The 27,913-nt window shown below is 43.9% G+C and overlaps 1 protein-coding gene across 4 annotated transcripts in view; it reads right to left on the bottom strand.

Annotated features, from left to right (window-relative positions):
• LOC143322260 (uncharacterized) overlaps positions 1-27,913 on the bottom strand; it is a 93,353-nt gene that overhangs the window by 21,582 nt on the left and 43,858 nt on the right. For 3 of the 4 annotated variants that reach the window (XM_076733338.1, XM_076733339.1, XM_076733340.1), the window contains exons 11-21: positions 21,961-22,037; positions 12,498-12,570; positions 9,995-10,098; positions 7,579-7,750; positions 7,237-7,414; positions 6,023-6,082; positions 3,713-3,772; positions 3,320-3,500; positions 3,002-3,110; positions 1,684-1,726; positions 1,244-1,355 (exon numbers count right to left, since the gene is read on the bottom strand). In XM_076733338.1, the coding sequence (XP_076589453.1) occupies positions 1,244-1,355; positions 1,684-1,726; positions 3,002-3,110; positions 3,320-3,500; positions 3,713-3,772; positions 6,023-6,082; positions 7,237-7,414; positions 7,579-7,750; positions 9,995-10,098; positions 12,498-12,570; positions 21,961-22,037 (1,169 nt within the window). The remainder of the gene's footprint in view (positions 1-1,243; positions 1,356-1,683; positions 1,727-3,001; positions 3,111-3,319; positions 3,501-3,712; positions 3,773-6,022; positions 6,083-7,236; positions 7,415-7,578; positions 7,751-9,994; positions 10,099-12,497; positions 12,571-21,960; positions 22,038-27,913) is intronic. The other variant, XM_076733341.1, reaches the window with a different exon arrangement.

Here is a 27,913-nt window from a genome sequence, read left to right as displayed (position 1 = left end):
TTCAGCTCCTCATTAAGCCCATCAGACTGACATAATAACCCAAAGTAAACTAAAGTGAAATACTGTTGCTACTGAGCTGTTTACACGGCTAATGAAAATAAGTATTTCACTAATATGCAGCCGTGCAAACAGCGATTAACAAACACAGCCTCCTTTCTTTCATTCGTTCAACCACCTTCCTGCACTTTTCCAAATACCTGTTGATATCCATCTCTTTCATCATCTTTGAAAGCAGGTTTGTTTCTCTTTCTGACCAGAAATGTGTTTTTCTTTTGTGCATGCACAGCCTTACAAACTGTTGGCTAGTCAGCACAGAGCCCTAAAACCCGAAAAATATCAGTACATCCCACAGGTCTCAATCAGAAAATGTTCCATTCGGAATAAGGCCTAATTCAGAAAATCCAACCAGAATATGCTGTTTTATGTGACTGATATCAAATTTTGAATATTGTCATATTGGGAATAACAGCCTACTATTGATAATAATAATAATGGACTACTATTGTGCATGTAAATGTAGTCGACATAAATCTAATGAGCTGACTGTGGTCAAGTCAAGAAAGAAGGAAACCACTGAGCTGCTTAGACTTCCTATTATGAGCTGCTAATGGTGTCGCAGAGCTGATTTAATCAACGAAGCCATAATCTAAACCATTGTGTGTGTGATATTCATCATGCTTTATGCAGTCAGGAGCATGTTGGTCCTACTTATCACACTCATACTGATAATTACGATGTCTATGACTGCTAATCACACAGCTTGATGTCCGCTGTCTTGCTAGCGTCAGTTGCAGTACAGCTGCAGGACATTTCATCGACCTTGACTTGTCTGCATAGCTGTCAACAAAACAACCTCTTTTGTAATGGAAAAACATCACTGCGTTACTCTGAACACACTGGCTTTGTAGAATATCAATAAATATGGTTTCAAATGACAATAACACTAAAAGCACAAATGTCTTTATCAGCTAAACCCGTGCACAAAATGCACTAATTACCAAAATGCCATGTCAAGGAGACTGCTGACATGCTAAAACCATCAGTCAAAGTAAGCCATAAAAGAGATGTCTCGCTGAAATGTGTCTACATCACACCCTGAAGGCCTCTTTGTGCAGCTTTACTCATGTCAATGATGTGCTGCAGGTATAACTCTCCTTGCAGTTTCTGTGTGAAATCTGCACATGCACGGATGTACTATTGCACTTGTGTGTGCACTGCAGTAACTCGCAGCAGGTATTCTCACCTTGCCCTTCTTGCTCATCTTGCTGCGGAGGTAGCTGAATGTCCGACTGATCTTAGGTCCTCCTTTTCCCTCAGTGCCGCTCTGCAGAGGGCCCGGCTCCTCCTCTGAAATACTGACCAACACAGAGCACAATTAGAAGCCACTCTGCTTTAACACACATAGCAAAGAGAAGTGAAAGGTCTGCTCTTTTGAACCTGATTGAATACTTTCTGTAGGGTAATATCAACATACAGCAATCTCATTACTTCTCTCAGTGATGCAGCAGTGTAACATGTTCACACTTAAATAAATAAATAAATAAAAACTCAGCAGAATCACAGCACTATGCACTGAATCACAGCCTGAGTAAACATCTGTTTTGGCAAATTCCTGTCTTCAGCTCTAAGAGTGTGTTTAAATTTTAAACATCTTTTACTAAAAGACTCTGAAACCCTTCTTACCTGTATTCCAGAGGCCCAGAGTTACTGGAAAACGAACTCATCCCTACAGGAAGAAAATAAGGACAGACATCTGATCAGGTGCTACACTGCATGGCAACACTATTTATTATGATACCTGCAAAAAAAAAAAAGTGTTCAAAGCTAAATCTACTAAGTGAAAGTTGGTCAAGTTGTCAGGTTTTGAAATACACTGTTAAGAGGTTAACACAAAGGGCAAAGACATGTGGGCTCAAAGATATCACCGGTGATCAAAAAAGTACAAGAGATCACTCATACAAGACCACAAGGCCTTTCAATGCAACACTTACAGCTACATACAGCAGATACACAAATACAGAGAACTGCCTCTGACACACTGACTAAAATGAGACCTCTTATGCTGAGCAGACAAAGATCAGGCAGACACTCAAGTCAGTCCTGCGTTAAAACAACAAAGGGGGCTGCATGCTGTTGAGGTCCAGTGTGACCAACAGATCCACGAGTTAGAAGGTTATCAGACAGCAGAACTCTGCACAGAGGTTTAGACACTGCGGGGCAGGACTGTACAACTCGGGAAAGTTATTACAGCAGCATTTCTTTTTCCATGACCACGATGATGGTGAGGTAAATGGTCGAAAAACAGCGTTCGCATTACCAAAAAAAACCCATCAGGTCGCGTTGCAGCAAAATCTGAGCCTGGTGTGACGTTTTTGTTGAGCGACTAAGCGTTGTTTTTGTCAGAGCACCCTCTGCTGGACAGCTGTGGTTGACCTTCTGCTGCTTGTGTTTTGTGATTTTGAAATTCGGTACAAGCTTCAGTGAGGAAGCTTAAAATGTCCAAACAGGTAGATGCTTTTAGTGAGAACTGTAAAACACTGAGGGCTTCAAGCACGAATTAACCAGGAAGTTTCCTTTCTGTCTATCGGACTCTGCAGTTCCGGGAGGAGTTGAGCACATTTTAGTGAGCACTCGTCGTTTTGTCGGGCAGTGTTACAGGACAGCACGCTGACAGAGGAAACACAGTATTACAGGTACATTCATCATACTTACTCCCTCCCCCCTCCTCCTCATCACTGGAGGAAGAGCCAATAGAAAAGAAGCGTCTATTTTTGGGGAGGAGCGGAGAGATACTGAGGGAGAAGCTGATTCGTCGCTTTGATCGAGGAAATCCTCTCACTAAAGGGTATCGATGGGGTGTAGCGGGATTAACAGGAAAGTAAAAAAAAAAAAATCTTATTGCATGAATTCAAGAGCACGTCTAAGTTCAGAACTACAGGAGGGGAACAGAACGAGAGGACGAAGGAAACGAAAAACAGTAAGCAGACGAGCAGAAACTCACCATCTATATCACGGTGACTGATGGTGACCATGGAGATTGATTTGGTGAGGGTTTGGTGGTGGAACATGGCAGAACAACTGGTGGTCACGGACAGGACCTGATGGGATGTCTGAAAAACACACGAGGGGAACATCATACCATTGATACTATGAGCAACAGGGTTATTGATATAACATGAGGTACTGAAGGAGCAGATACTACATGACAAGCTTCTCTCTGTCCTCATGTCAGGGGACGTATGGACACACTCAATACAGAAACTGGACAGATGGGAATGCAGAGTTTACTTCCTGGGAAGGGCAGGTCCATCACACACACCTGGCTGTCGATGCTGCTCCCGTCTCCTTCCTGCTCCTCCTCAGTGAGGGAGACCAGGGAGCCTCTCTCCTGGCTCTCCAGACGTAGACTCCTCCCAGCAGTCCTCTCCCTCTGGTCGCTGAAGCTGGGACACTGAACCTGGACGGCTCCCTTCTCCACCTCCAGACCCTCCAGACTGTAGCTGGGTGCAAGGAGGCAACACACACATATAAATGTATCCCATAATGTCCTTTTACATGCTGTTGTGCTTTGAATAAATGACTATTCTACATCTGTGAGTGGGTTTTTACATCCTAATTAAAGATTTCAGAACGTTCTGGCCTTGAATTTAAAGAGTCCTTTGGAGGAAACCATCTGAAATTCACACTATTATTATTGTCCTACACGGTTTACCTTCTGTTGTCTATTTGCTCCTGATCAGGTCGACGCAAGTTGGATGGACACCAACTCATACTGAAGAAATGGACGGACAGAGGGACGAAGGATGGATGAGGGTAGACGTGAAAACATGGAAAAGAGAGAGAGATGTGGGAGAGAGGTGATCAGATGGTTTAAATGTAGAGTGAGACAGAGGAGATGGATTAATGATGATGGTATTATGGTGACAGAGATGTGTGTAAACTATTAAAGACTGTGTTTACTGAGGCCTTGACACGACGTGTGACTCACGACGGATCGTAGGGTTGTGTTGTAGAAGTGTGTATGCTTGTTTAAGTTCATTTCATGTTGTCATCATAACACTTACATAACACAAAATGAGTCAGCTCTAATCCCACTGGGCATCTGTTGTTGGTGAAATCATCAGCTACAAGTAAAGCAAACACTCCCAGTCACCAGTCACTGTCCTGAGACCCTCAACACAGCGGACCAACACGCTGTGGTCGCTCCAGCGTCTCTGTGTGAGTTTGACTGCTTGACCGCTAAATTCCACTCAACAATGCACCTGTCTGACTTTTTCACTGCTTTTCACAAAGCTGGAAAGTTCTGTAGAGATTCCAGTTGTTGTTAGAGTTAGAGAAGCTGGCCTGGTGAGCACGTCCCGGATAAAACAGCCCATGTGCCGGGCTTCCAACTGCTCTGAGCAGACAGCTTATCAGGAAACAAAGAGGGGAGGCAGGATCTGCTTCTTCTCTGTCCTCACTTAGAGACTACGTTCATGAACAATTAACAGTGTTATTCACCAGGGGAGTCCTCCTCATTTATTATGGTCTGTGTTTATGTCCCACCAGATAACTAATTTGGAGCACAATCATCCACAGTCGCTGCTCATTGCTCTTTGGTTCTTTACCAGAGCAACCTCTGACACAAACTGCCAAAATACAGACAACACAGTGAGTGTCCCACCAGGCATAAGAACACACTGCTACACCGTACAGAAGGACATCCATCGTTCTGCCCCCATGCAGTTTCAGAACTTTATAATTGCTGACTGGTTTGTCTGTGTTTCTCCGTCTGCTGAGCCTGTGATCAAGACTGAGAGGTCATCCTACCTCTGTGAGGAGGCAAAGCTGGAACGACTGCATGCTTTGACTGCACTGATTGGACTGTTTTTGAGGCCGCAGCTACAGACCTGGATGAACTGAACGACAGTGTGACATCTTATATCTGCTTTTGTGAGGACAGAGTGGGTGTCCAACATAGTGACATAATCATCAAAAAGGCCCAGCAGAGGATGCACCAGCTCCTGCACCAGCTCAAGAAGTTCAACCTGCCTCAGGAGCTGCTGATCCAGTGCTACACTGTAAAAATCCCATCGGTCATCCATCACTGTCTGGTTTGCATTGGCCACCAAACAGTGAAAAAAGGACTGCAGAGAAAATCAGTGGTGCCAACGTGCCTGAAATTCAGGACTGCAGACCCATCACACCCTGAACACAACCTGTTCCAACTCCTCTCCTCACACTCATCACACTGATGAGCAGCCTCCTGTTGTCAGTGTTGTAACGTAATGCTCTAATCAGTGAGAGAGGATGCTGCTCTCCAGCTGCTGAGGAGTTGATAAACTGGACCTGACACATATCACTGCTCCATATTAGACTGATTCAAAGAGGATTTTTCCATCTCCACCCTCACTCCAGCTCCCTCTGCTCTGCCAGATGGTGTGGACCTACTTCTTTTATTCCACAAATGAGTTTTCCATTGGATACCATGCATGGCACTGGGAGTGTGTGTGTGTGTGCGTGTGTGTGCGTGTGCGTGTGTGTGTGTGTGTGTGTGTGTCTAGACTGTCATGTGAGCAGGCTGAGGCTGGAAAGATGACTGAATCACTGCACACCAGTCGTTAACAACAAGAATGCTAAACTACACCCAGCCACCTGATGTGACCGCTCTGAAGGAGAACAGTGATATTGCGATTATGTTTTTTGAGAGCTTCACATGCTGTTCATCGTTACACACACAGAGCATCTCAGAATGCCATCAGAACATTTCTACATTCTTGTCTTTTAGACAGTGTTTCCATCACGTGTCTGAACTGCTCTGGTCATTAGTGACTAATGTGAGCCTGAAAGAACTCTCTGACTTCAGAGCTGAATTACTGGCTGTCTGGTGAGGAAAGGCCTGGACAGTGACTCACTGACATATCAGTGTCTTCTATGACCCGCCCGTTGGCCTAAACACACAGCACGAAGCAGTAAAAAGTGTGTACATAGAAAGTCACAAAAGGGATGTGCGTATGAAGCAGGTGACGGATGAACGGTGTACCTTCTCCTGTGGAGGGGGGGCTTGGCTCTCTTCGCCTCTCCTGACAGGCTCTTCAATGAGCTGAAAGAAGAGACAGATGAGCCGTGACTGGAAAGACTGGGACAAAAGAAAGGAAGTGAGGTGAACGTTAAAGCCGGCGTCAGAGTCAGGCAGCTAAAACTCTCAGGTAATGTTGGTATCACCTCAAAACCTCTTCCACTGCAGTGTTATACTGCACTGAAGTGTTATATCTCTGTTGTCTGTAGGTATGACACTCCTGTTCCACTGACAGCTGATTGTTAGCTTTTTCAGTACTGCCAGCCGTGATATTCAGGTAGCTCAGCTAGTCGGTTTAGCACAAAGTGACAAAATGTGTTTTCTTAAATTCACCACCCCTTTTCCAAAAAAAGTTTGGATGCTGTGTAAAGTACCTAAAACGACACGGGCTCAGGACACTTCGTACGACTGATGTCAGTGAACACAGCTCACGTGCAAATAACTGTTATTCATGTTTTACACAACAGCTCAAGTGTTTTGGAATCGGGGTTGTAGAATATCTCCTTCAAATGCATATTCATCAAGGAAAGAGATGCATTTCAATGATGACACACACACACACACACACACACACACACACACACACACACACACACACACACACAGAGGAGAGCTCAGCTGGCTGATGGCAAACAGATGGCTGGTGCTCTGGTCTGATAAACAGCACAGGCACAAAGGCCTCAGTACATCAGGATCTGAGTGTTCAATACAGAAGACAAGCTGGCTGTAATGTAAATGTGTAATGTCTTGTGTGTGTCAGGAAGAGCAGACTCTGACACGACCAATGGAAACCAGTCCTTCACAAGACGAACACGGCAAAAGTCTTTTCCTTCCAAAATAAAAGCTGGACACAGTCTCACATATCTTATTATGATGATGGATGTGAACAGAGGAAAATGGTGTCAGAATGATAGAAGACATGAGAGCTGGAGAGACAGAGAGACGAGATAAATAGCTTTAGCCACACACACACACACACACACACACACACACACACACACACACACACACACACACACACACACACTGAAAACACCCACAGCTGTTCAGACAGCCCTGAGGTTCCCCTCACCCTCAGTCTCTCTGGGACTAGATGGTCCTTTAAAGACTAACCAGTCCTATGAGGTGCTCTACATTTGACGTGTCATGAGGACTAGAGTAACTTAGACGTCCAGTACCTGCGCTGCATGATGTCACCATCTGCCGCGGCGTTGTTCCTGCCTGGCTCCCAGCTGTGACGACGGAACGGAGACAAGGAACGGATGGAGGCTCGCAAGATGGCAGAGGAGACGGGATTTTCTGGAAGCTGGTCTTTTTTCTCTTCTTCCTCTCCTCCTCCTTCGGTCTCTCCTCCTCCTGGGATTCAGAACAAAAACACAAAACTATTAAACATCGCGACTTCTTATTTTTGAGGCATGTGTGCCTTTATCAGACAGTGACAGCAGAGAGATGACAGGAAATGAAGGTGGGGAGAAACGGGGAGCAAGATGCACCAAACGGGAAGAAGCTGTGTGCTTTACCTCTGTCCTCTGTTTCTGACTTCCAGGACAGTCTGGAGCTATGAGGGGCCGCAGCTTCGGATGTGCCCACTGACGAAGCCCCCTCACTGGGAATCAATGCATCATCTGTGGAGGACCACGAGACATGAACCCCTCTGTCCCTCTGTCCAACACAGGGGGGAGGATCTAGCGGCTAGGAAACGAAAGAAGACACGAAAGATGCATTTTTAGCAGCGAAGGCTCTGCTGCAGCTGAAAAGAAAAAGCATTTTTTTCTCAATGAATCAATGGGTGAGGACACAAACAATCCCGAAGTCACGGGGAAACACGCTCTCATGCTCATATTTCTAGATATCCCAAAATACTTTCTACAAATTTAGCCCAAGTGTCAGCAAATACCAAAGCCCTCGTCCTAATCTAACCGTGGACGGGAGTGGAGCTCAGAAAAAGCCTTTTCTGCATTTTTCTGATTTTCTATCCCTGTGGGGACATTTGGTTTTCATAGAACTCAAGTACTCCACGGGAACACTTATATTCCAACACTCCCACCCCGACAATACTTCTTATTGTTGTCCAAATCCCATAATTTGCTTCAAAAGTTGAGCATTGGAGTCAGATTTGAGTATGATTTCAAAGGATCCTGTAAGACAAGGTTTTGGGTGAAACAGCAGCCAAGTTTAGCCTGGCCACATGGCGTCTCTGGAGGTGCAGGATTATGAGAAAACTCAGTGGAAAAGGCTTCTTCCAGAACAACTGAGTCACACATTGATCACACTCTGAGCTTCTTTGGCTTTTCTGGTGCTGTTAAACACAATGTTTCTCTGAAATGTCACGCAAAATATGTCAGGCTTAACGGCGCTGAGCAGAGGCTCCCGTGAATGGAGAAATGTTCAATATCAATATTATTACAACTATTAATTATCGATCTATTGTCAGGACTGTGTGCTCTTTATCTGCACTCGTTGGTGCCACACATCATCCTTGTTATTAAGAGTTTTTCATATAATGAGTTACTGCCCAAAAGGGCTTTAGGTCTGGAGACGCACTTGTGCTATCTGATATAACAGGAGCAGGTATTCCTAGTTTACCTAGTTTCACTTCTAAATGATGACTCAGTAACTTATGTCACCACATCTCAGAGGAGACATGTACTTTTAGGTTGGACAGCCAGCAGAAATTTATTAGTATTAAGGTGGGGACCTGCCCAGATTTCCCAATGGATTGTCTCATTATTAGACATCATCTCTCTGGACTCTGTGCGGCTCGACCCAACAGTAATACGGCAGTTTGACATTTATAACTGATGTTTCGTTGACACTTTTGCCTCCGCAAAGGAGGTTATGTTTTCAATTTGGTTTGAGTATCTGTTTGCCAAATCCGATTTTCATGAAACTTGGTGGCAGAGTGCCGCATCGGCCAGCCCATTAAAGTTTGGAGCGGATCAGAATCAGAGTGCAGAAACACAAATTCATTTTCACTTTTGTAAACATTCCACGATCGAGCATTTGGCCCTGGCAGAGTAAATGCCATACATCTTAAAATCCAGCAGATGGTAGTAAAGTTCAGGAGTGACACCGCCGCTAATTATAGAAATACGATGACTCTATGTCGCTATTCACATTCACAGGTGGCAGTAATCCTCTGGTAGCTGACATGATGCTCAAACTTCATACAGAAAGCTCTCGTTACGGTTGTCATGGAGCACTCGGGGACACCGGTGTCATGGGAGAACGGGTACAATTGGAACATCGCTACAACTGGAACAATGCTTTTTTCTCAAAAAAGGGTGGATTTAGAGACGTGTGCACGTGTATCCTGCAACTAATTATACTCTTGCATCCAAATGGGCACAGTCTGCAATAAACTCCATCAGAGACATTAAAGACAAATGTTCAAACTTAATAATAATATTGACCATGAAGTGAAGAGCACTCTGCCTGTATACTTATGTTGAACTGAATCATGTCCAGTATTACAGATGCACTGTATGTAACGGCTGATGATTTGCTGTCATACTCAATCTAACCTCCAGCACTGAAAACTAAAAACTGGATCACAAAAGTCGGCCCAGCATCCATGCAGTTGTGTGGAGCAGCCATTCCACTGGTTTTCCTCTGGTTCCTGCCAAGCTGCAGAGGGGAAAGTGCTTCCCAGTCTGTTGCGTAACACTTTCAAGCAGAGGTTTTCCCATCCTGGATAATTTTAGAATAGGGCAAAGGCAGAAAGCTGCAGCGGCACTGTTATTTCTGACCCTGACATAAACAAAGTACGTCCTGAATGTCAGCTGCAGCGCTGACGTAGAACCCATCGGACACCAGAGTTTATGTACAGTACCACCAGAGGCTGCGAGCTGACGGAAAGCTGACTGCGAGCTCTTTACCACGAGCAAACAAACGGACATACGTGTGAGAGTGTGCCTCTTTTAGGGGGTTTCGTACCTTCTTAAAGACACTGTCATCCAGTTCAGCGCTGGCTTTCAGACCGTCTTTGTCTGTGTGCAACAAACACATGGACACACACTCCTCTCTGTCTGGATGGACGTCTGGAAAGAAAAAGAGGAGGAGGGAGAAGTGGGAGGAGGAGACAAAAACACCTGGGTCAGTGATTAAGGGAAGTGTATAATTTTTTTCGCTTGCTGAGTGAAAGATTTAACATCTTGTACTTTCACAGAATATGTGGTGCCATGTCTGAGTGGGATATTGCACTGCTGGTTGCAATCCACCGAGACAGGAAGTTGACCTCATATCACCCAAACCGCAGAGAACCAGCCTGAGTGTGTATGTGAGACAGTCAGCAGGCTGCTGAACATAATTACATCTGTTACTTCACTGCTGTGATGCTTACATCACTACAACCGTGCAGCTACATAATAAACAGGAAACCACTGAAGTTGATAATCAGGGTCCAAACTTTGCATCTAAAAATGAAAATGTTGTTAATGTGTCTGTTTAGGTCTGACCATGAGCTAAAATATCACTGTAGTTCAATGTAAGCTCGTTTTATTCTCTAACATAAGGACAAATGGTGCCTAAATGTAACCTTCTAACATTTTGACAGCTGCACATATCAGTGTTTAACTGCATCAAAAATAAAAGTTTTCTCACAGAAAAACCTGAAGCAGTGTGTTGGGAAACCTCAGACATAACTGCTGTCAACAGCTTAACCATCGTGCTATGAGAGTTTTAACTGTGGTGAGGGATCAGGTAAAAATAATAATCCAATGACACACTACAGGTTCAGTGCAGAGGCTGATTGGCCAGTCAGTGGACAATAAGCCAATTGGTTTGTCAGGTTTGTAAAAACAGGGTCAAAATTTGCACAGCTTGCAGCTTGCATACTTCAGTGACATATACACAGATAGGAAATTTGTGGTTTGCCACTTCTTGAACCCCTCCCTATTTTTTTTTTACATTTCACACGTTCACCAAATTTAGGGAACTGTGAAATGAATTTAGCACTGAATTCAGTGTTCTTCTGTGACAGATAATGATGTGGTAAACTCATACCACATCTAGACTGGCCAGAGCTATATGCTGATGCACTGAGACCGACTGCACGTGCCTGATCATTCTCAGTGTACACTGTTGTGTGTACGACAGCGCAGAAAATCTCTTGACGACAATCTGATTTCATGTGATCTCACGCAGCTTTAATGTCATCACCATACTGTTTCTGCTCGTGTGTGATTGGACAGGTTGAGACATCTCTATTCCCTCCTGATTCTATGTAATGTAATTCGGCAGATCTTCATATGCCATCTCTCTGGGCTCAATGTAATCGTATTAGACGGGAAAGATCAAGTGCACACACACACACACGCGCAGACTGTGTTGCATGTTTGATTGTATCTACACAGAGGTTCTGTATTACTGTAAAGCTGCTGCAAGCTAGAAAATGCTAAGAAGCTATCATTGATCAAAGATTTCAAAGATTAGGCTACAGAGAGGTTTTACATGACCAGTAGTACTGAAACAACGTCTAATGTGACATCTTCTGTTAAAAAGCATGTGGAGGGACAGAGGAGGGGGAGAGACGCTGACTGTGAGAGGAGCTGCTGATTTCACTGTGTGAGAAAATGCAGGTGTGGTGTGAGAGCATGTGAAGTTTTTTCCCTCCTCTCATTTTATGAATTCATTAATATTCTGTGGACCGGAGGGGAAGCTTTGGCGGGCCGGATGTGTCCAGCGGGCTGCCAGCTGATGATCAGTGGAGCACAGATTTCTAAGACCGCCTATGATGAAGGTGCACGAAGAAGGGAAACAGTCTGAAGAGGTCAGAACTGCAGCAAAGATCGTAAATTTGTGGACGATCCACAGATCACGTGGACTGAGCGTAGTTCAGTTCTGATTTTGGACGGAGATACAGGGACATACTCTGGACTGAGCCTGTTGGTCTGTTGTCAACAAGATGCTTAATGCAATAGAATGCTCAGTTATTCCAGCTAATCAATCATCTATTCATGTACTGATGACTTATTCAGTACATGCACATGAGTGAATGAATCAATGGGTGTTTTATTCCCAGACTAATCAAGTTCTGTCTCAGCCAATGTTTGACTTTATGTCCATGTTCTGTTGGCAGAAATACTCTGCTGGAACAGTTTTAGTAAACCTGTTACTGTACTGTTAATAGTAACAGTATAATAATAATAATAATAGCAACAGTAATACTGCGGTTTTCAGATTGGTCTTGTTCCCACACTTTGTTCGGCTGCATGCAGCCTTAAAATATATCCAAGCTATTCACAGTCTGCGTGGCTGCGTCACCGAGGGATCAGAGAATCAGCATGTTGAGCTCCTCGTGAAGTATGTGTGACTTCCCACACACACTGAGACGACTATCACTGAACAAACAGGTGAAGCTGTGGTGTGTTTCAAAGCATGTTGTCCTCTTGCTCTCTTTATCCCAGTGGATTAAGAGTTTGACAGCTGTGGGTCTCACCTGTACATGCTGGTACTGTGTTGGGTTCAGGGCAGGGCGGGACAGGGTAGAACACATCCCTCTCCCTCTGGATCTGAGGAGGACAACCAGGAAGAGAAGGAAGAATCATTTATCTGATTAACAGAACAGAACAGAGAATTACAGCCGTTTAATTACTATATGATGCTGCAGGTTTCCAAAGAGTTTATTGGAGCGACAGAAGCTTCTTTATAGCGTGATCATGTTTTCTGCTGTGGAAGGGGCTCAAACTCTTCTGTGTATGGATGCCTGCACCGTCACATCATGATTGAAATATGATGTCGTCACACCCACTGGCTCCGCACGTGACTGCCCAAACGCATTCCCACCCACACAAGCAGTGTGTGTCTGTGTGTGTGTGTGTCTCATGTTTGAGCTATAGCGCGAGCATTATCAACATGGACTAGAGGAACTTCCACACTCTGCTGACCACACAACACACACACACACACACACACACAGGTCACAAGCAGACGATTGTTCCACCCCTTCAACCAGACACAGCCAGTTCAGTGTAATGTCAGGGGGACGTAGGAGGGCCTCTCTACAAGACGTCTGTAATTCTGCATTGTACACACTCACTCACGCACACACATACACTGGACACTCTGTTGTTCTGTAGTTTTATCCAGGGCAGACACACACACACAAGCGATTCATATCTGAAAGAATATCCTGCAGCAGCAGCTGATCTGAATAGCTGAACATAATAAAGTTCTCAGTGTCCATCACCCAGCAGAAGGCAGCATCAAGGGCCAGTTTCATCTCATCGCTTATGCAGTGATATATTGATGAGGTCATTTAGAAACACAGTCACAGTCACAGTAAACTCATTTAATACTCATAATATAGGCGTGCACATACAACAGACTACTTTATTTCATGTTCACAGTTGAATTCATAATGAGTATAGTTCAATTCAGTTTATCATAGTTGGGGCCAGATGTTTAAAAGTCTGTGTAGATTCACGACCTAAACCGTGTGTGTGCACAAAGACAGAAATATGCATCCGCACTCCTTCTGTCAGATTTATAAATCCACACATACACACGGTTCTGTTTTAGAAATTTCGATCATTGTGGAACTGGAGGCACAAGCTTCATCTGCCATAAACGGACGCAGAGACGCCCTTGAAGATGTGTTTGCATATGGATACTCATTGGAGCTGTCAATGAGAAGAACGGCAAAGGAAGAACTGCCATTTCAGTGATGATGAGCACAGCTGTGGCTATTTATAGAGTCCATACCACTAATTCATCACATGTACCTGTAAACCATCATCAGCAGTATCTCAGTCATCATTAAGCGTCAGAGGGACGATCAATGAGTAATTCATAGAGCTCCTATGGAAACACACCTTATAAAGTGCTTCACAATTCAAGGCAAAACAAAAATACCATTAATATGAGGAATTAATTGCTGGAAAGTAAATATAAAAAACAATAAAATGAATTCAGCTCATAAATATTTTACATATGTGGGAAACAGTCTATGGATGCTTTCTGTGTGTGTGTGTGTGTTGTTCAGGATCTTTTTAAGATACCATTTTCATATAGTTGATCTATCTTGTCTTTAATACACTTTTGCGGATTAGCTTATACTTGTCATTTTATTTCACATTGCAAACAAGTTAAGGACTGAGAGAGTAAAGTGAGACAAGCCAAAGCCTGGTTACAGTGCAAATGATGTCTGTGGGAAAACTACAAGAAAACACACAGGAGCTGTCCTCTGGTCCTGATGTTGTATAAATGGGAGTGCTTCGATACGAACAACCTGACGTGTTCGAAGCATTGGATTTTAAAGTCACCCCACTGGTCTGTTGTGTAACTCCTGTAGGCCGAGCCATCAGAGCAACCTCATATTTAGTTCTGTGATTGTTCGACACTGAAGCCAATGACTCCTTTGTCCCCTCATCCACTTGTCTCAATGGGTCCATTATAGCGGCTCCATGAGGCCTGCTCTGTCTATTATCAACATCCTGTAGAAATGAGAGATCTGCACAAAAGAGCGACTCTCCAACACGCAGGGGACAACAGGCAGAACTGATCAATGTCCACATGCTGGACGGACGTCTGTGTGAAGACGTCTCATTTTAATTCCTCCATATGTTCATTAATGGAAAGCCATGGACAGAGAGGAAAATGACAGCTACAGTCACACAGCTTGCACTGAACACAAAACAGCAAATAACTAATTAATCACTGATATGAAGACTCCACAGCCTCTTTTGACACCAAGGAGGGCAAATATTAAGCAATAATCTGGTCAGAGCGCACTACCTATGAATATCTGAACAATGTATTTGAATGCAGTTACACCCCGACCACATACAGCATGCGACCCAGCTGAAATATGCAGGGTGTTTCCTGGCTGATACTTAGTGGATCTTTGACATGACACACGCAGCTGTGAGGTACACAGAGGTCATGTCTGGACTTGGAGCTGTACGGTAATCTTTTAGGCTGGGAGCTTCAAATCCAGCCAGGCACAGCAGGACCTGACAGACCTGACCGAAGGCGCGTACAGGAGAGCGGCGCTGATTGAGAGCAGAGATACAGCATCACATCGGCTTTCTTACTGACTCACTCGTTACAGACACGTGAGGGAGCCTGAACGAGGAAGGCCCAAGTAACGACTGGCATGGTCACTGGACAACCAGCACAAGACTGATGCCTGTAAGTGTGTGAGAAATGGTCCAATCAAAAGACCTCATATGGAGACCTGATTCAGAATTGCACTAAAGCACTAAAGAGAGGGTAACACTTTACATTAAAGTACAGATATTATTTATTAGCATGCTTATTAATGGGGTCTTGACTCTTTATTAGTAATCATAAAGCACTTATTTGGGCTTTGACTATTCTGTAAAACAATACTGACTTCAACAAATCATGCAAATCTGCAGCAGAACGAAAAGCCAAAAACATGAGTCACGAGCTCTTCACAGCTCAGACAGCTCGTATAGGTGGTGTCTCGGTCTCACACGTCCAATGAGACGCCGTGCAAACCCTCACATCTACAGCCAGACATGAGAGACCTCAGTAACATGTGGGCCATAGAGTTCAGAGAGCAGGAATAAACAGCATGATGACATCTTCCACATGGAGAGAGGATGTGAGCGGCGTGGGAAGACGACACCACCACAGCACCAACTCCACACTGCTGGACTGGGTGTGTCCTACTGTCTGTCTCTGTCTGTATATCTCAATCTATACATCTGTGACTGTATATCATCTCTGTCTCTATATCATCTGTCTGTGCGTCATCTCAGTCTGTATATCATCTCTGTCCAACTTGCTCCAGAGAGTAAATCTCATACGAATCAACCACAACAACTTCACACACAGCAGATCTGTGATCAGTCTAGGAGCGGCAGCTTTCCACCATCAGGTGTTTTTCTTCTTTGAAACTATTAATAATGACATATTTGACAGCTGTGTGTCACGAGGAGCTGTCGCTGCTTCGGTACGAGGAAGAGACATGAGTGAGGGAAGCAGACGAGCCACGTTAGGCGAATGGAAAGCACACACCGTCTCCATGGCAACATTGTACTTCCTGTTTGCATCACCCAATGCCTGACAGAAACTGTAGCTCTAAAACTCAGAAAAAGACAGATTAAGTAACAGGAGTGACAAAATCCATAATGAGAAGTTTTTGTGTTTGTTTTGCAGCATATTTCAGAGCACCAACACTCTGATCTATCACTCAAATACAGACACCTGTGCTGCGCTGAACACCTGTGAACACACAGGCGACAAACATGTGTTTCGCTGAACTCTGTCTTCATTAAAACTGTTCTAAAACTTCTACAGCACAGTGCTGCTGACATACTGACGGACATTTCTGAATAGCCTAATTTACTCTGAAAATGATAATATATGACATGCCTGACTGGGACATGGAGTGACTCAAAGGTCCACATGGTTTAATGAATGCCTCTGTACTTGTGTCTCTGCACAAATTCAAAGTATACTGACATCTTGCAAGACATCACCATCAAATCTGAGCTGTGAATCTGCAGATAAAATGACTTTTTAGCAATAAAATACAACCCGAAGCCAACTGGATTTGGAGTTGGATTGTATAAATACTCAATCATCGAAATTTTGCATAGTCACACACACACACATGCACACATGCACACGCACACACCCTCCTACCTTAATCAACACCACATCCACAGTCCTCTCTCCTTTGGCACAGAAGCTGTACCTCCGCCTGTGTCTCTCATACATGTTGCTGTCTGCAGCTGAGGAGCTTTGTGTTAACACACACACTGTGAATCAACCATTCTGTAAAAAATCCTCAACCGTCTCTCCTTCCTCTCTTCACTGCGACGCAGTCAGAAAAACAAATAACGTGAGCGGCCGAGGGTGGAGTACCCAGGGAAAAAAAAAAAAAAGGGATCCAACTGGCAGTTTCCAGCGCGGCAGGCTGCTGATTTTCTGGCCATCAAAAGAAAAGAAAAAAAACCTCCACATATCAACTGAAACTAAACATTCTTGGATCGCTAATTAGCTAAAAGAAGCCAGAAACGTGTTGCAACAACACTTGAATTGACTGCCACAGATTTCCAATCAAACCCAAATGAAAACTCAAGTGTTGTTTGTGATATTAAAGCGAAATGAAGTCCTGCATGTCCACAGTCTGATGTGTAATCCAGTGAAGTCTACGAATCTGGTGTTCCTTCTCGGTGCAGTTTGGGTTGGAAAATGAGCCTCTCTGCCCACATCTGTTCATAACAGCGGCCCCTCCCTCCATCCCTCCTTCCCACTCTCTCTTCCTTTTTCCTTCAGTCTCTCTCTCTCTTTCACACACATACACGCACATGCAAACACACACACCACCCATCACATCTGTCCTCCACTTTGAAACAAACTCCCTCTCATCCATTTGCTACCTCACAGGACAGGAACAATGGAGCTGTGCACTCAGAGACGCAGAGAGGACTTTTTATCTGCTTTAACAAACAGAGAAGTGAAGGAGTCTGCAGCTGGATGAGATGAGGAGTTACTCTGCTACTGTGTTTCGTTGAAAAAAGAGAAGAAACAGCCACCACACATGCATGGAGGTATTTATGATGTTCTTCGAACAGAGGTATGTTAATTACATGTGCTTCATTTATACTCTGTTACACCCATATGCACAACCAAAGCAAAGGCAGTTCATCTGTGCTGGATTCGATTTCCTCTTCCCTTCACATTATTGAATCATACATGCATATTTTCATTTAAACAAACAGCTGCTTTGCATCCAGTGATGCAACCTGCAGGCAGTTCAGAAAAGACTGTGCATGCGCTTTAAAACTCAGCTGCTCAGCTCTCTCTGTCTTCATCGACAGCCTTATCACACCGTCACTGTGCGTCATCTATTCATGCTTTCAGGATTTGCTAGTCTGCGAGGAATCACCCTCTGGTGTGTTGTAGGACGCTTTCGGTAGGGGGAAAAAGCAACAAAATGGTTATTGGAAGTTATGTATGTGTGCCTGTATGTTGACAAATACATGTACATGAATGGATGAAGGAGAGCGTCGTCAGGGAAGAGAGAGCCACGCTGATGGGACATTCTGAGTCTAAGACAAGTCAAAACATGTCCTGACTCTGTTTTCCTGGGTTTTGTCATCTCTGTGCTCTTCTTATTTCCATTTGGGCTGAATATTTTTGAGATATGGCACTACAGTTCCCATCATGCATTGGGTGTTGCAAACAGGATGTGTCATTAGAGTCTAGCTATGGGCTGAAGACCTGAGCCCTGCTTTTAGTTCGTCTGTTTCTTTACATTTTGGACCATGGAAAGCTCTGCAGCACTGTCACACCCATGTACCCACGAGGGGACAAACAACAACCACTGTGAAAAGCTCCAAATGGAGGCAGATCCAAAGTGATATGAGTCACTTTTAGATCAATTTTATGCTGGCTAAAAGACAGATATCTGACTGTGACGTCTTAACAAACATCAGAGAAGTTCCACTGATTCCAGGTCTGTATGATAGAGCCGTGTGCCGGTGCAGCAGCTCTTTGCTCTGCTGAGCAGAGTGATCTTGGTCTGGCTGACAGTCAGACAAAGAGGAGCGTGCATCCCGCAGGGAGTTTAATTTCATGATTTGATCATTCATGGACAAACTGGCTCTCTGTGTGTTTCACAACAGTTTTAAAGGTTATGTAACCTCTTTATAAAACGACTGCTTGTCTTTTGTTTTCTTTAAACTGCACCTGCTCTGTTCTAAGCTGCTCCTGCGGTGACTTCACCTGCAGCAGGTGTAAATCTGATGGAGCTCTACAGCTGGTTGTGAATTCAGGTACATTTTGAATAAATGCACACTTAAATTTCCATTTTATTGCTTTACACTTTTCAATTTAAACAATCTGTAACAATCTCTAAAATGCTCTCATTCAAGTCATTCTTTGTAAAATCCAAGTGTAAAACGCTGTTATTCCCTGACTGGAACAGTGCACGAGCTTACATCCAATAAGTGGAAACAGTCAGCGGCACACAAACACAGCAATAACCATGGTAACAGCTGTACACCATCCAGCTGTGACGCAGAGAGAGAGAGAGAGGGAGGGAGAGAGGGAGAGAGACAGAGACAGAGAGACAGAGACAGAGAGCAAGAGAGAGAGAGAGAGAGAGAGAGAGAGAGAGAGACATCTGGAAGTAGTTATACTTGCTCCAGCCACAAGGAGGCAGCAAAAAGCAGACCCTCTGTCTGAGTGCTGGTCATGTGATTGCAGTTACATGAGGTTCATGTGTCCTGGCCTGAGCTGCTGAGTTCCAGCATTGTTACCGGTGTCACTTTCTTCTAACTGTACAGCGTTTCCACACTTTGTTCGCTGTTAAACTTTAGATACTGTGGCTCCTAATTATTTGGGTTTTATTAGTCTGTTACTTGCTCTGTGTCCCTGCCATGATGACTCTCCATGTCATTCCAGATCCAGCCGGGCCTCCTGCCCTACAGTAAACCTTTTCCCCCGCTGTTTCAACCACTTGACCTTTCCCGCCTACTGACTCACCTGCTTCCCATTTCCCTCATCAGCCCAGTTGTGTATATACTGGTTCACTCCACCAATTTGTCTGGGTTGCCTCTGCCATAGCTTTCTTGCTTTGTTTGTTCTATCTGCCTGATCCTGCCTGCCTGAACCCCTGTCTGTGTCCCAGAGTGATGATTCCTCCCCTGCCCCCTCTGTCTGATTAAACTTGCCTTTTTGACTGCTGTCCTGGATTTGACCCTTGGTGGTTTTTGGAATAAAGCAAACAAGTAAAGGCTAATGACCCACGAGGTTCCTTATACTTTACTTTGTGTTTATACCAGGCATCCTTGAGAAGGAAAAAAAAAGAACTATTCATTTACATTTTCATGCATTTTGTTATCAAAATCGTTTTCTTTGGCTCAGCTCAAAGGCAGAAAGCTGATGTTATGTTAGCAAGATTCAAAGCCAATAACACGCATACAGCTGACTAACAGTAAATATAATTTGAGGATTTTCACGAACAAATGATGCCATGCGCGCTGTCAACTGCAGCCTGAAGTCGAGAGTTGAACAGCAAATGGGATGTCAGGTGATCTCTTATGTGACAGAAAGTATCAGCAAGTTCAGAGGAGCCGTGTGCTTCGTACAGCTTGTGTGTTTTTTTGTATTCACCCAGAAGCAGCTGCAATATGTCTCATCAAAGCCAGCAGGCTCCATATACAAAGATATTTCAAGGTCCTGAAACACACCTGATTCAAACCATGACAGAAACAAAATGAAAATCACCAAAACCGCCTTGACTCATCTTTCACAACAATCACCATCAACTCTAGTTTGGGCGAAATAAACTAATTCACAGGATCAAGGAAAGGAACAAGAGAGATGGAGGACATCAGAGTTATATATACTGAAACTACACCTTGAAGACTCAATGGAGACCGATATTCTGACTGATGTTCAAACTGTGTAAATACAACCTGACAATGAGCTGAGCAGAGGAAGACGAACTATGAACACAAATATGATTAAATGTGTCGGCTATCTGACATGTTAGCATAACCAGTGTAGCTTCTTCCTCACAAACCTTATTGTTTGTGGACCTGTCGATCCAAACACTGACAGTCCAGATTCACAAGCATTACAATCAATGAGTGATGGCTCTTCCTTCTCAGCCCATCTTTAGTGGAGTAGACAGCATATTAACCAGACTACAGGTAATATCAGCCTGGTTGATTTATTGGAACAGCTTTATTTAGTATGTTGTGCTTTACAATTTAAAAAATGTGATGTTATATTATTAGATTACATGCACCCTTAAATCAAAGTTATAAAAGCGATTAGGCCGCTAATGGTTGGCAGATACAGAATAATTCCACCTTAAATACAGCCAACCAGAAGTGAATTACACTTCTGAATCAAATATGCGGCTTGAAATGTTTTGTTTAAGTCTTAAACATGAGATTATTTGACAGTCTTGTCTACACTGTTAGTACTTTTTGTGCTCTCTTCTGTGTAATTACTTCACTTCTTTTACACTGTGTGACTGTCGCTTCATTGGTTGTGCTACTTTGGGAACTTTACTGTGTTACTCACACTTTGCTGTGGCTCTGTAACATTTACGAAAGCATTTTAGGAAAGATCATTTGAGAATAAAGTCGTCTCTTACTTTACGTCTGTCATCTCTGCTGCAGTTTCCTGTGTATTTATCCCTCCCTCTGCCTTCCTCCCCTCCCTGTCTTTGACATTACATCATGCAGCGCTACCAAAACAAGACATGCTGAGGTAATCATGTCCCCTGCGCGCGCGCGCGCGCGCACACACACACACACACACGCGCGCGCACACACACACACACACACACACACACACACACACACACACACACACAGTAAGGTCCAGGCCTTCAGGTTCCCATACCTCCTACTGTGACCTCCTGCTCCAGGAGACCAACTACTGCGTCATTAGAAAACATTGAAAAATAATTTATACGGTATCAGAGGTGACCTTGGCCTCGTCTGGTCCAGCCTGGTCTGGTCTAACTTAGTCTAACCTCAAAGCGACTTGGAGAGCAGCGGGGATGTGAGTACAGCTAACTCATGTTCATATCATCTGAGGGAAAGAGTGCGCGGCCAGAGTCATGAGACCTGTGAGTCTGGTGATGACAGGTTTTCTGCACCGTTCAGAACAGGTGGGAGCACATCACACAAACTGGTCTGTTTGGAGCACAGTGAGGCCTTCCACAGTCTGTCAAGAGATAAGATGAGCTAGAGATCGGCCTGGGGCTTAGAGGAGAAATGAAAAGGCTTCTTCCTCTTGTGTGTGTGAATGCGCACAGCAGGTTTCATGCTGTCAATAGATTGGTCACAGATAAACAGCGTGTGCTCGCGTGTGGGACATCAGGCTACAGATCCAGTGATAGGATGCACTGGAGGCCTGCAGCAGATGAGCTTTTTGTCTGCTCAGCCTTCGACACTCACCTTCAGAGCGTGTGGGCCGTCTGAGTCTCTCCTGGTCTGTTGAGTCTCGTCTTCTGCTGCTGGAAATGTTTCTGCTTCTGTAGAAAACAACAGTAGTTCTTCATTAGAGGACGTCGCTGAGTTAGTGTTCGTCTCAGTCACGTAGAGTATGACAAAATGCATTCGTGAGCTGATTGACTGACTGCGCTGATAAATCAAACACGGGGAGGCGAGAATGCATCAAGGCATACAAAACAGGTTTTGCTTTAAGTGAAAATGGGTCAACACTTCAACACTTTCTATACTGCCTGTGGTCATGCTGAGAGAGAGATTATTCTGAGTTATGTTAAGTGTTTCAGATGAGGACTAGTTGTTTTTTTTTTGAAACGGTGCTGGTTTATGGATCAAAGACTTTTGAAGTTAGGACTAAAATATATAAAAGTTCTTGTCAACTTATGTATCGATGAATAGGACACAGACTAAAATGTTCGTGGTTCTCCATGACGAAGATGAGGTATGATTGTCAAAAACACTCAGATTTGACAGGTGATGTTGAGACACAGACTTTTGATCTCAGGACTAAGATTCAATCTGAAAATGTTATTTAAACTTTTAGGACTCAGGACACTCGTGCTAAATATAATTCAAAGACTCATTAACGAGTAAACAGACTTATACTCTGACACATATTTCACTCTCATTTCCCTTTTCTTTTTAAAGTAGTACTCTGTGGGCTTTGATAATCTCATAATCAAATGACTTCAATCAACAACATGCGACAGTACTTCTATGGATCCTCAACAGAGAACGCTGATACCAAATACTGTACCAAAGTTGAAATAAAAGAGGTATGACAGGCCCAGACTGACTCAGACACTCGTTTATACTCTAATTTAAAATGCACTTAATTAAAATAACGAATTGGTGAGATATGTCAGCTCCCTGCACATCTACCAAACCTTTACTTTTACTCATGTAGGTCTGCACTCAAGCTTTAATATTAACGAAGATTAAAAGCAGTTTTAGTCGTGGTGGAGGCCCAAAAGCAGCAAACAGCCTTTAAGGTTACTGAAACCGAGACTACACCCAAAAGATAACGATGGTTTCTACTAACATACACAGACTCTTTAGTCCCGACAGTTCGAAAAAAAAAAAAACCAACTGAACATGTCGGGTAAATACCCACTGAAGAGCAGGGAGACCGCGATTAGTCACATCACTACGGTGGGTAAACACCAAAACCCTGAAGAACAGTAATGCCATGTCAGAAAGAGTTCAACCTGCTAACAGGAAACAGGACTGGAAGAGAGGATCAACCAGATCATAATCACACCCCACTGGATTACACTGCTTGACAGCTATGAACAGTTTTTTTGTAATTATCTTTATCTCCTCTGCCTCATGATGAAGGCTGTCCTCAGTCGGTGACAGCTCGCTCATCAAATGTCAGGTGACACAGGGCTGCATTTCCTCCTCTCGGGGTGAGTCAGTCGGATGAGATGAGTCAGTGATGTTTCTGGTTAAATTAGGGGGTGAAATGGAAAGCTTCTCCCTGACCCAACCATTTCGACAGGATTCTCTCCATTTCTTTTGGTCTATGATGTAATGCTGGCCTTAAAAGACCTGCTCTGATAATACACAGAGACAAGTTTCCAGCCTCACTGTGAGAGCGGCTTGGTGTGATATCTCTGACTGTCTGAGCCACGTTAGCAGCCTGGTGGGCTTGTTGAAAGACCGGCCGGGTTCAAAGGCGCTCAGCGAGCGCAACATCGCCTCGAAACAAGTGTTAACACACACGTTTCAAAGCGGCTTAACCTTGTCTCCAGGAATATCGAGGAGTGTCCTGGGTATGTTTGGGCAGGTCCAGCCTTTCCCCCTTTACTTCACTTAGTGTGGACAGATGCAAACAAAGCCATCAAGGTCAAAAGGGGTCAAAAGATAATTCTAGTTTATACTGATGGGCGTTCGTCCCAGCAGACGTTTGGACTTGTGAGCATGTGTTACTAATAACATTAACAACACCTCCGTTATATTCAGTCCCAGTAAGCCATGACAGTGTGACAGCGATCTACCACGAACGAGAGCAGAAGCCTGAATGTGAAACTGAAGCAGCTGAAGGGAATTCAGACATGATTCATTTGATTATTTACGTCCAGGGTTCTAAATTAACACCCGCCAACCCGCCAAATGCGGGTTAAAATTCATATTGGCGGGTGTAAATACTAGCCAATTTGGCCGGTAATGCATTAGGCAATCATGTCAGTCTGAGCCGCTCTACAGTTCTCGGTCATTTGTCCCCCTGACAGTCCGTCCTACATTTCCCATGAACACTGTCGTAATGCTACGTGATGACGTACAAGACGCCCATTGGCTGTGCGCAGGCATACTACAGTCTGTAGTGCAACCGGCGCGAGAAACCACGGAAACGCAAACACAAAGAAGAAGAAGAAGAATGAACGGCGGCGTATAAACTGTAAAAAAGGAGACTGAGCTAGCTAAAAGTACAAAGTAAAGTTAAACTAAATGCTGCGGTGGTTGGGACAGACGTCTGGGGGCGAGAAGAGGAAGGAGGCAGGGGATGAGAATGTCGACAAAGCGTGCGAAACGAAGAAAAGAAAGTTTAACGCTAAATGGCTGACAGGTCGTGAATGGCTTGTGTTTGATCACGAAAATGCCGTCATGTTTTGTAAGGACTGCCGCATGTACACGAAAGAAAAAAACAAGACCAATAATTTTGTGGTGGGGACTAATAATTTTAAAGTCGAGGCAGTAAAGGACCATGAGTGCCCGAAGTCATCAGGAGAGCCTAAGGAGTCTGCAGTACTGACTGCTGCACTATTTGTGTTTTCTAGTTGTACATACATAATTCAATTTATTACCAATGTAATTTTTTGCAAGTGTTTAAGTCATGGCTGTTACTTATGTATATTTCTTATTAAAGAAGGAAAGTAGAAACACTTTAAGTTGAAAGGAAAAATACATTTTATTAGGAATGTAATGATACTAAATACTTACTGGAAAAATGTCTTCTATAAAATAATTAATCTGACAGCATTTTTTGTTTGTATAAATTAGATGTTTGCACTTTCTGTGTATATTTTGTTTCATGTGTTGTACTTTCTGTGCATTTTTCATGCCAACAATGTAAATAAAATGATCAAATGTATTCAGTGGCACTCATAATCTCTTATTTTCACCGGGAAAAAATTTGGCTAGTGGAAATTCTGATTGGCTGGTAACTTTAGAAGGTCACCAGCCACATTGGCTGGTGATCAAAAAAGTTAATTTAGAACCCTGTTTACGTCTGTGTTTTTCCAGCTGTGAGGTGTCAATCATCTGTCATGATAACACTGTTCTTACCAAGTTAATTGTGAGACCTGAGATGAGTGACATCACTGTGGTGAAGTCTGATGGGTCAAGATACACAAACAATCAGACAATCGAAGCAACAAGTTCATTTACTTGTTACTACTTAATTTGTCTTTACTTGTCTTTTAAAACAGAGACAAAGCATAGCACTGTGAGCCATGTGACAACATCCACATCACTGACTGGTCAGATTTGTCTGGGGCAGGAGTCAGAACGTAAACAAAGGAAGGAGGTTTTGAAGGAGGTCTACTGGCCAAATACATTAACTAGACCAGAACAGACTGCTGCTAGCGACTGTTAAATTCGCTCATCCCACCATGCAAAGCACGTCTGACTACGCTTTATCTTGCACAGTATATCGTACCAAAGTCCTCCTTTACACCAGACAAACAAACGAGACTATCCGGGTTCATTTCAACCGAACCAATGAAAGCACCGTCAGACAGCAGCTCAGGTGTGAAATGATGGTAATAATTCCTCTTTGCATCTAAGCATGGTGACACTTAATCAAGAAGTTAATGTGTGTGTCATGTTTACGGTCTGAGTGATAATCGTACCTTTGCCGTTTCACTATTTGTTTCAACTATGTCTGATCGTCTGACTTTGCTTGTCACCATATGACCTGATCTCAGACGGTACACAGGGGATTATAAAGCAATGACATCTGATAGGAATGAGGGGAAAATGACAAAAATAAGTTGTTATTGTGAAGAAGTTGTGATTTTGTGGTATCATTCTTGGTGATCTACCTGTGTTGCATCACTTCCTGTTCTGACTGTGAACTGAAGTCTGGACATTAAAGTGTTCCTGTGGCAGTGAGGCCATGACAAGCTGCGTACCTTGTGCCTCAATAAAAATGACAGATGTTATAATTACCGTCACTACCAGCTACGAACACAGACCCACGTTTGACTCAACCACAGGACGCTGCGTCTGTGAAACTGCAGCACACACTCCAAACACACACAGCAGGCAGGTCACTGAGTCACTGCTATTACAGGACGATGATGATGTGGCTCTGCATCACTGTGCTGGCATTAATGAGACACACACACACACACACACACACACACACACACACACACGCACACACACACACACACACACACACACACACACACACACACACACACACACACTTTCATTCACTTTTGTTTTATGTTCATGCACTCCACAGGCAGATGGCCTAAGTTATATTAAGAAACACACACACACACACACACACACACACACACACACACACACACTTTATGCACACACACCTGTAGGCTGCGCACACACAGCAGCACATCTCTCACTCACTCACTCACTCACTCACTCACTCACTCACTCACTCACTCACTCACTCACACACACACACACACACACACACACACACACACACACACACACACACACACACACACAGCACAAGCATTTCTCAGCCCACATCTATTTTCACTGTCCACTGTTAAGTCTTGATGACATCATTAGGTTGCTTGGATACTGTGCCCCATACAAACACAGGAGCCGGATCAACGACTCTCTCTCACACACTCACACACAGTCCCTGCCCTGTTACTCAACATTATTCTTCATTATGCTTCTCTCTGTTCCGCTGTGGTTAAAAATGGAGGGTGACATTAAAGGATCACTAAATGTCAGACACTAAACTAATCACACAACAGCCGCCAGCCACGATAACTTACATCATGAACGTCTAAACAAACTGTGCCAATGGCTCCTGCCAACTCTCTGGGTAAATGTATTCAACTTTAGCCTGTTAAAGTTTATTCTGTGAGCTGGCTGTGTCAGTGTGTGTGTCACTGCTCAGCCAAGATGGTTTTAACGTTTGAGAAGAGAGAATGGACGAGTGTGTGTGTGTGTGTGCGCGTGTCTCTAGATAAACAATGGAGGTGATTACATATCTCTATATGTACATATAATATAATAATATTATATTTTGACAGATAAACAGCAGCAAAGTCAGTTGCTGAGTGAATGACAGACATCTGGTAGATAGCAAACTGTAACCAGAGACCTTCACGTCTTAATTTTGTCTTCATCTCACAGAAAACTGTCTGAAAACCACTGCATTCGCTCTCCCTGCGTTGTTTGTGTTTCCCACAAGCTGCCAAGCTGTGTGCATCTCTCTCTCCCTACTTTTCTGCTCCTCCTCTCTCTGTGTCGTCTTTCCCTCAGGCTCCTCTCTGCTGGACCATCGGCTGTCCTGTCCCCTCTCTCTGTCTCTCTCTGTCTCTCTCTCTCTCTCTCCCCCCCAGCTGTCACTGTCACATCCAGATGTTTGGATCTGGATCAGTGTCCCCCAGGAGATTCAGCCTGTCCCTTGTTTGCATGCAGTCCTGTCTATCTGTCCCTCAGTGTGTTTGTTCGTCTCTCCTGTCTGTGTGAACGCTGTGCTGCCTCTTCTGTGTTTGTCTAGTCTGTCCTCTTTCCAGGTTGCCATGGAGGACAGGAGATCGTGTGGCTCAGGTCCAACATCTGAAGTTGCTCAACTTCCTCCTACTCGTCACATATGTTTCACAATCTACATGGATGTTTAATTTGTTTCATCATAATTTGTATATACTGTGATTTTCTGTTGATCTCATATGTTTCCTGTCTG

The sequence above is a fragment of the Chaetodon auriga genome, chromosome 6 (genome assembly GCF_051107435.1).
Source record: "Chaetodon auriga isolate fChaAug3 chromosome 6, fChaAug3.hap1, whole genome shotgun sequence".
NCBI classification, from domain to species: Eukaryota; Metazoa; Chordata; class Actinopteri; order Chaetodontiformes; family Chaetodontidae; genus Chaetodon; species Chaetodon auriga.
This window is presented reverse-complemented; position numbering and strand designations above follow the sequence as displayed.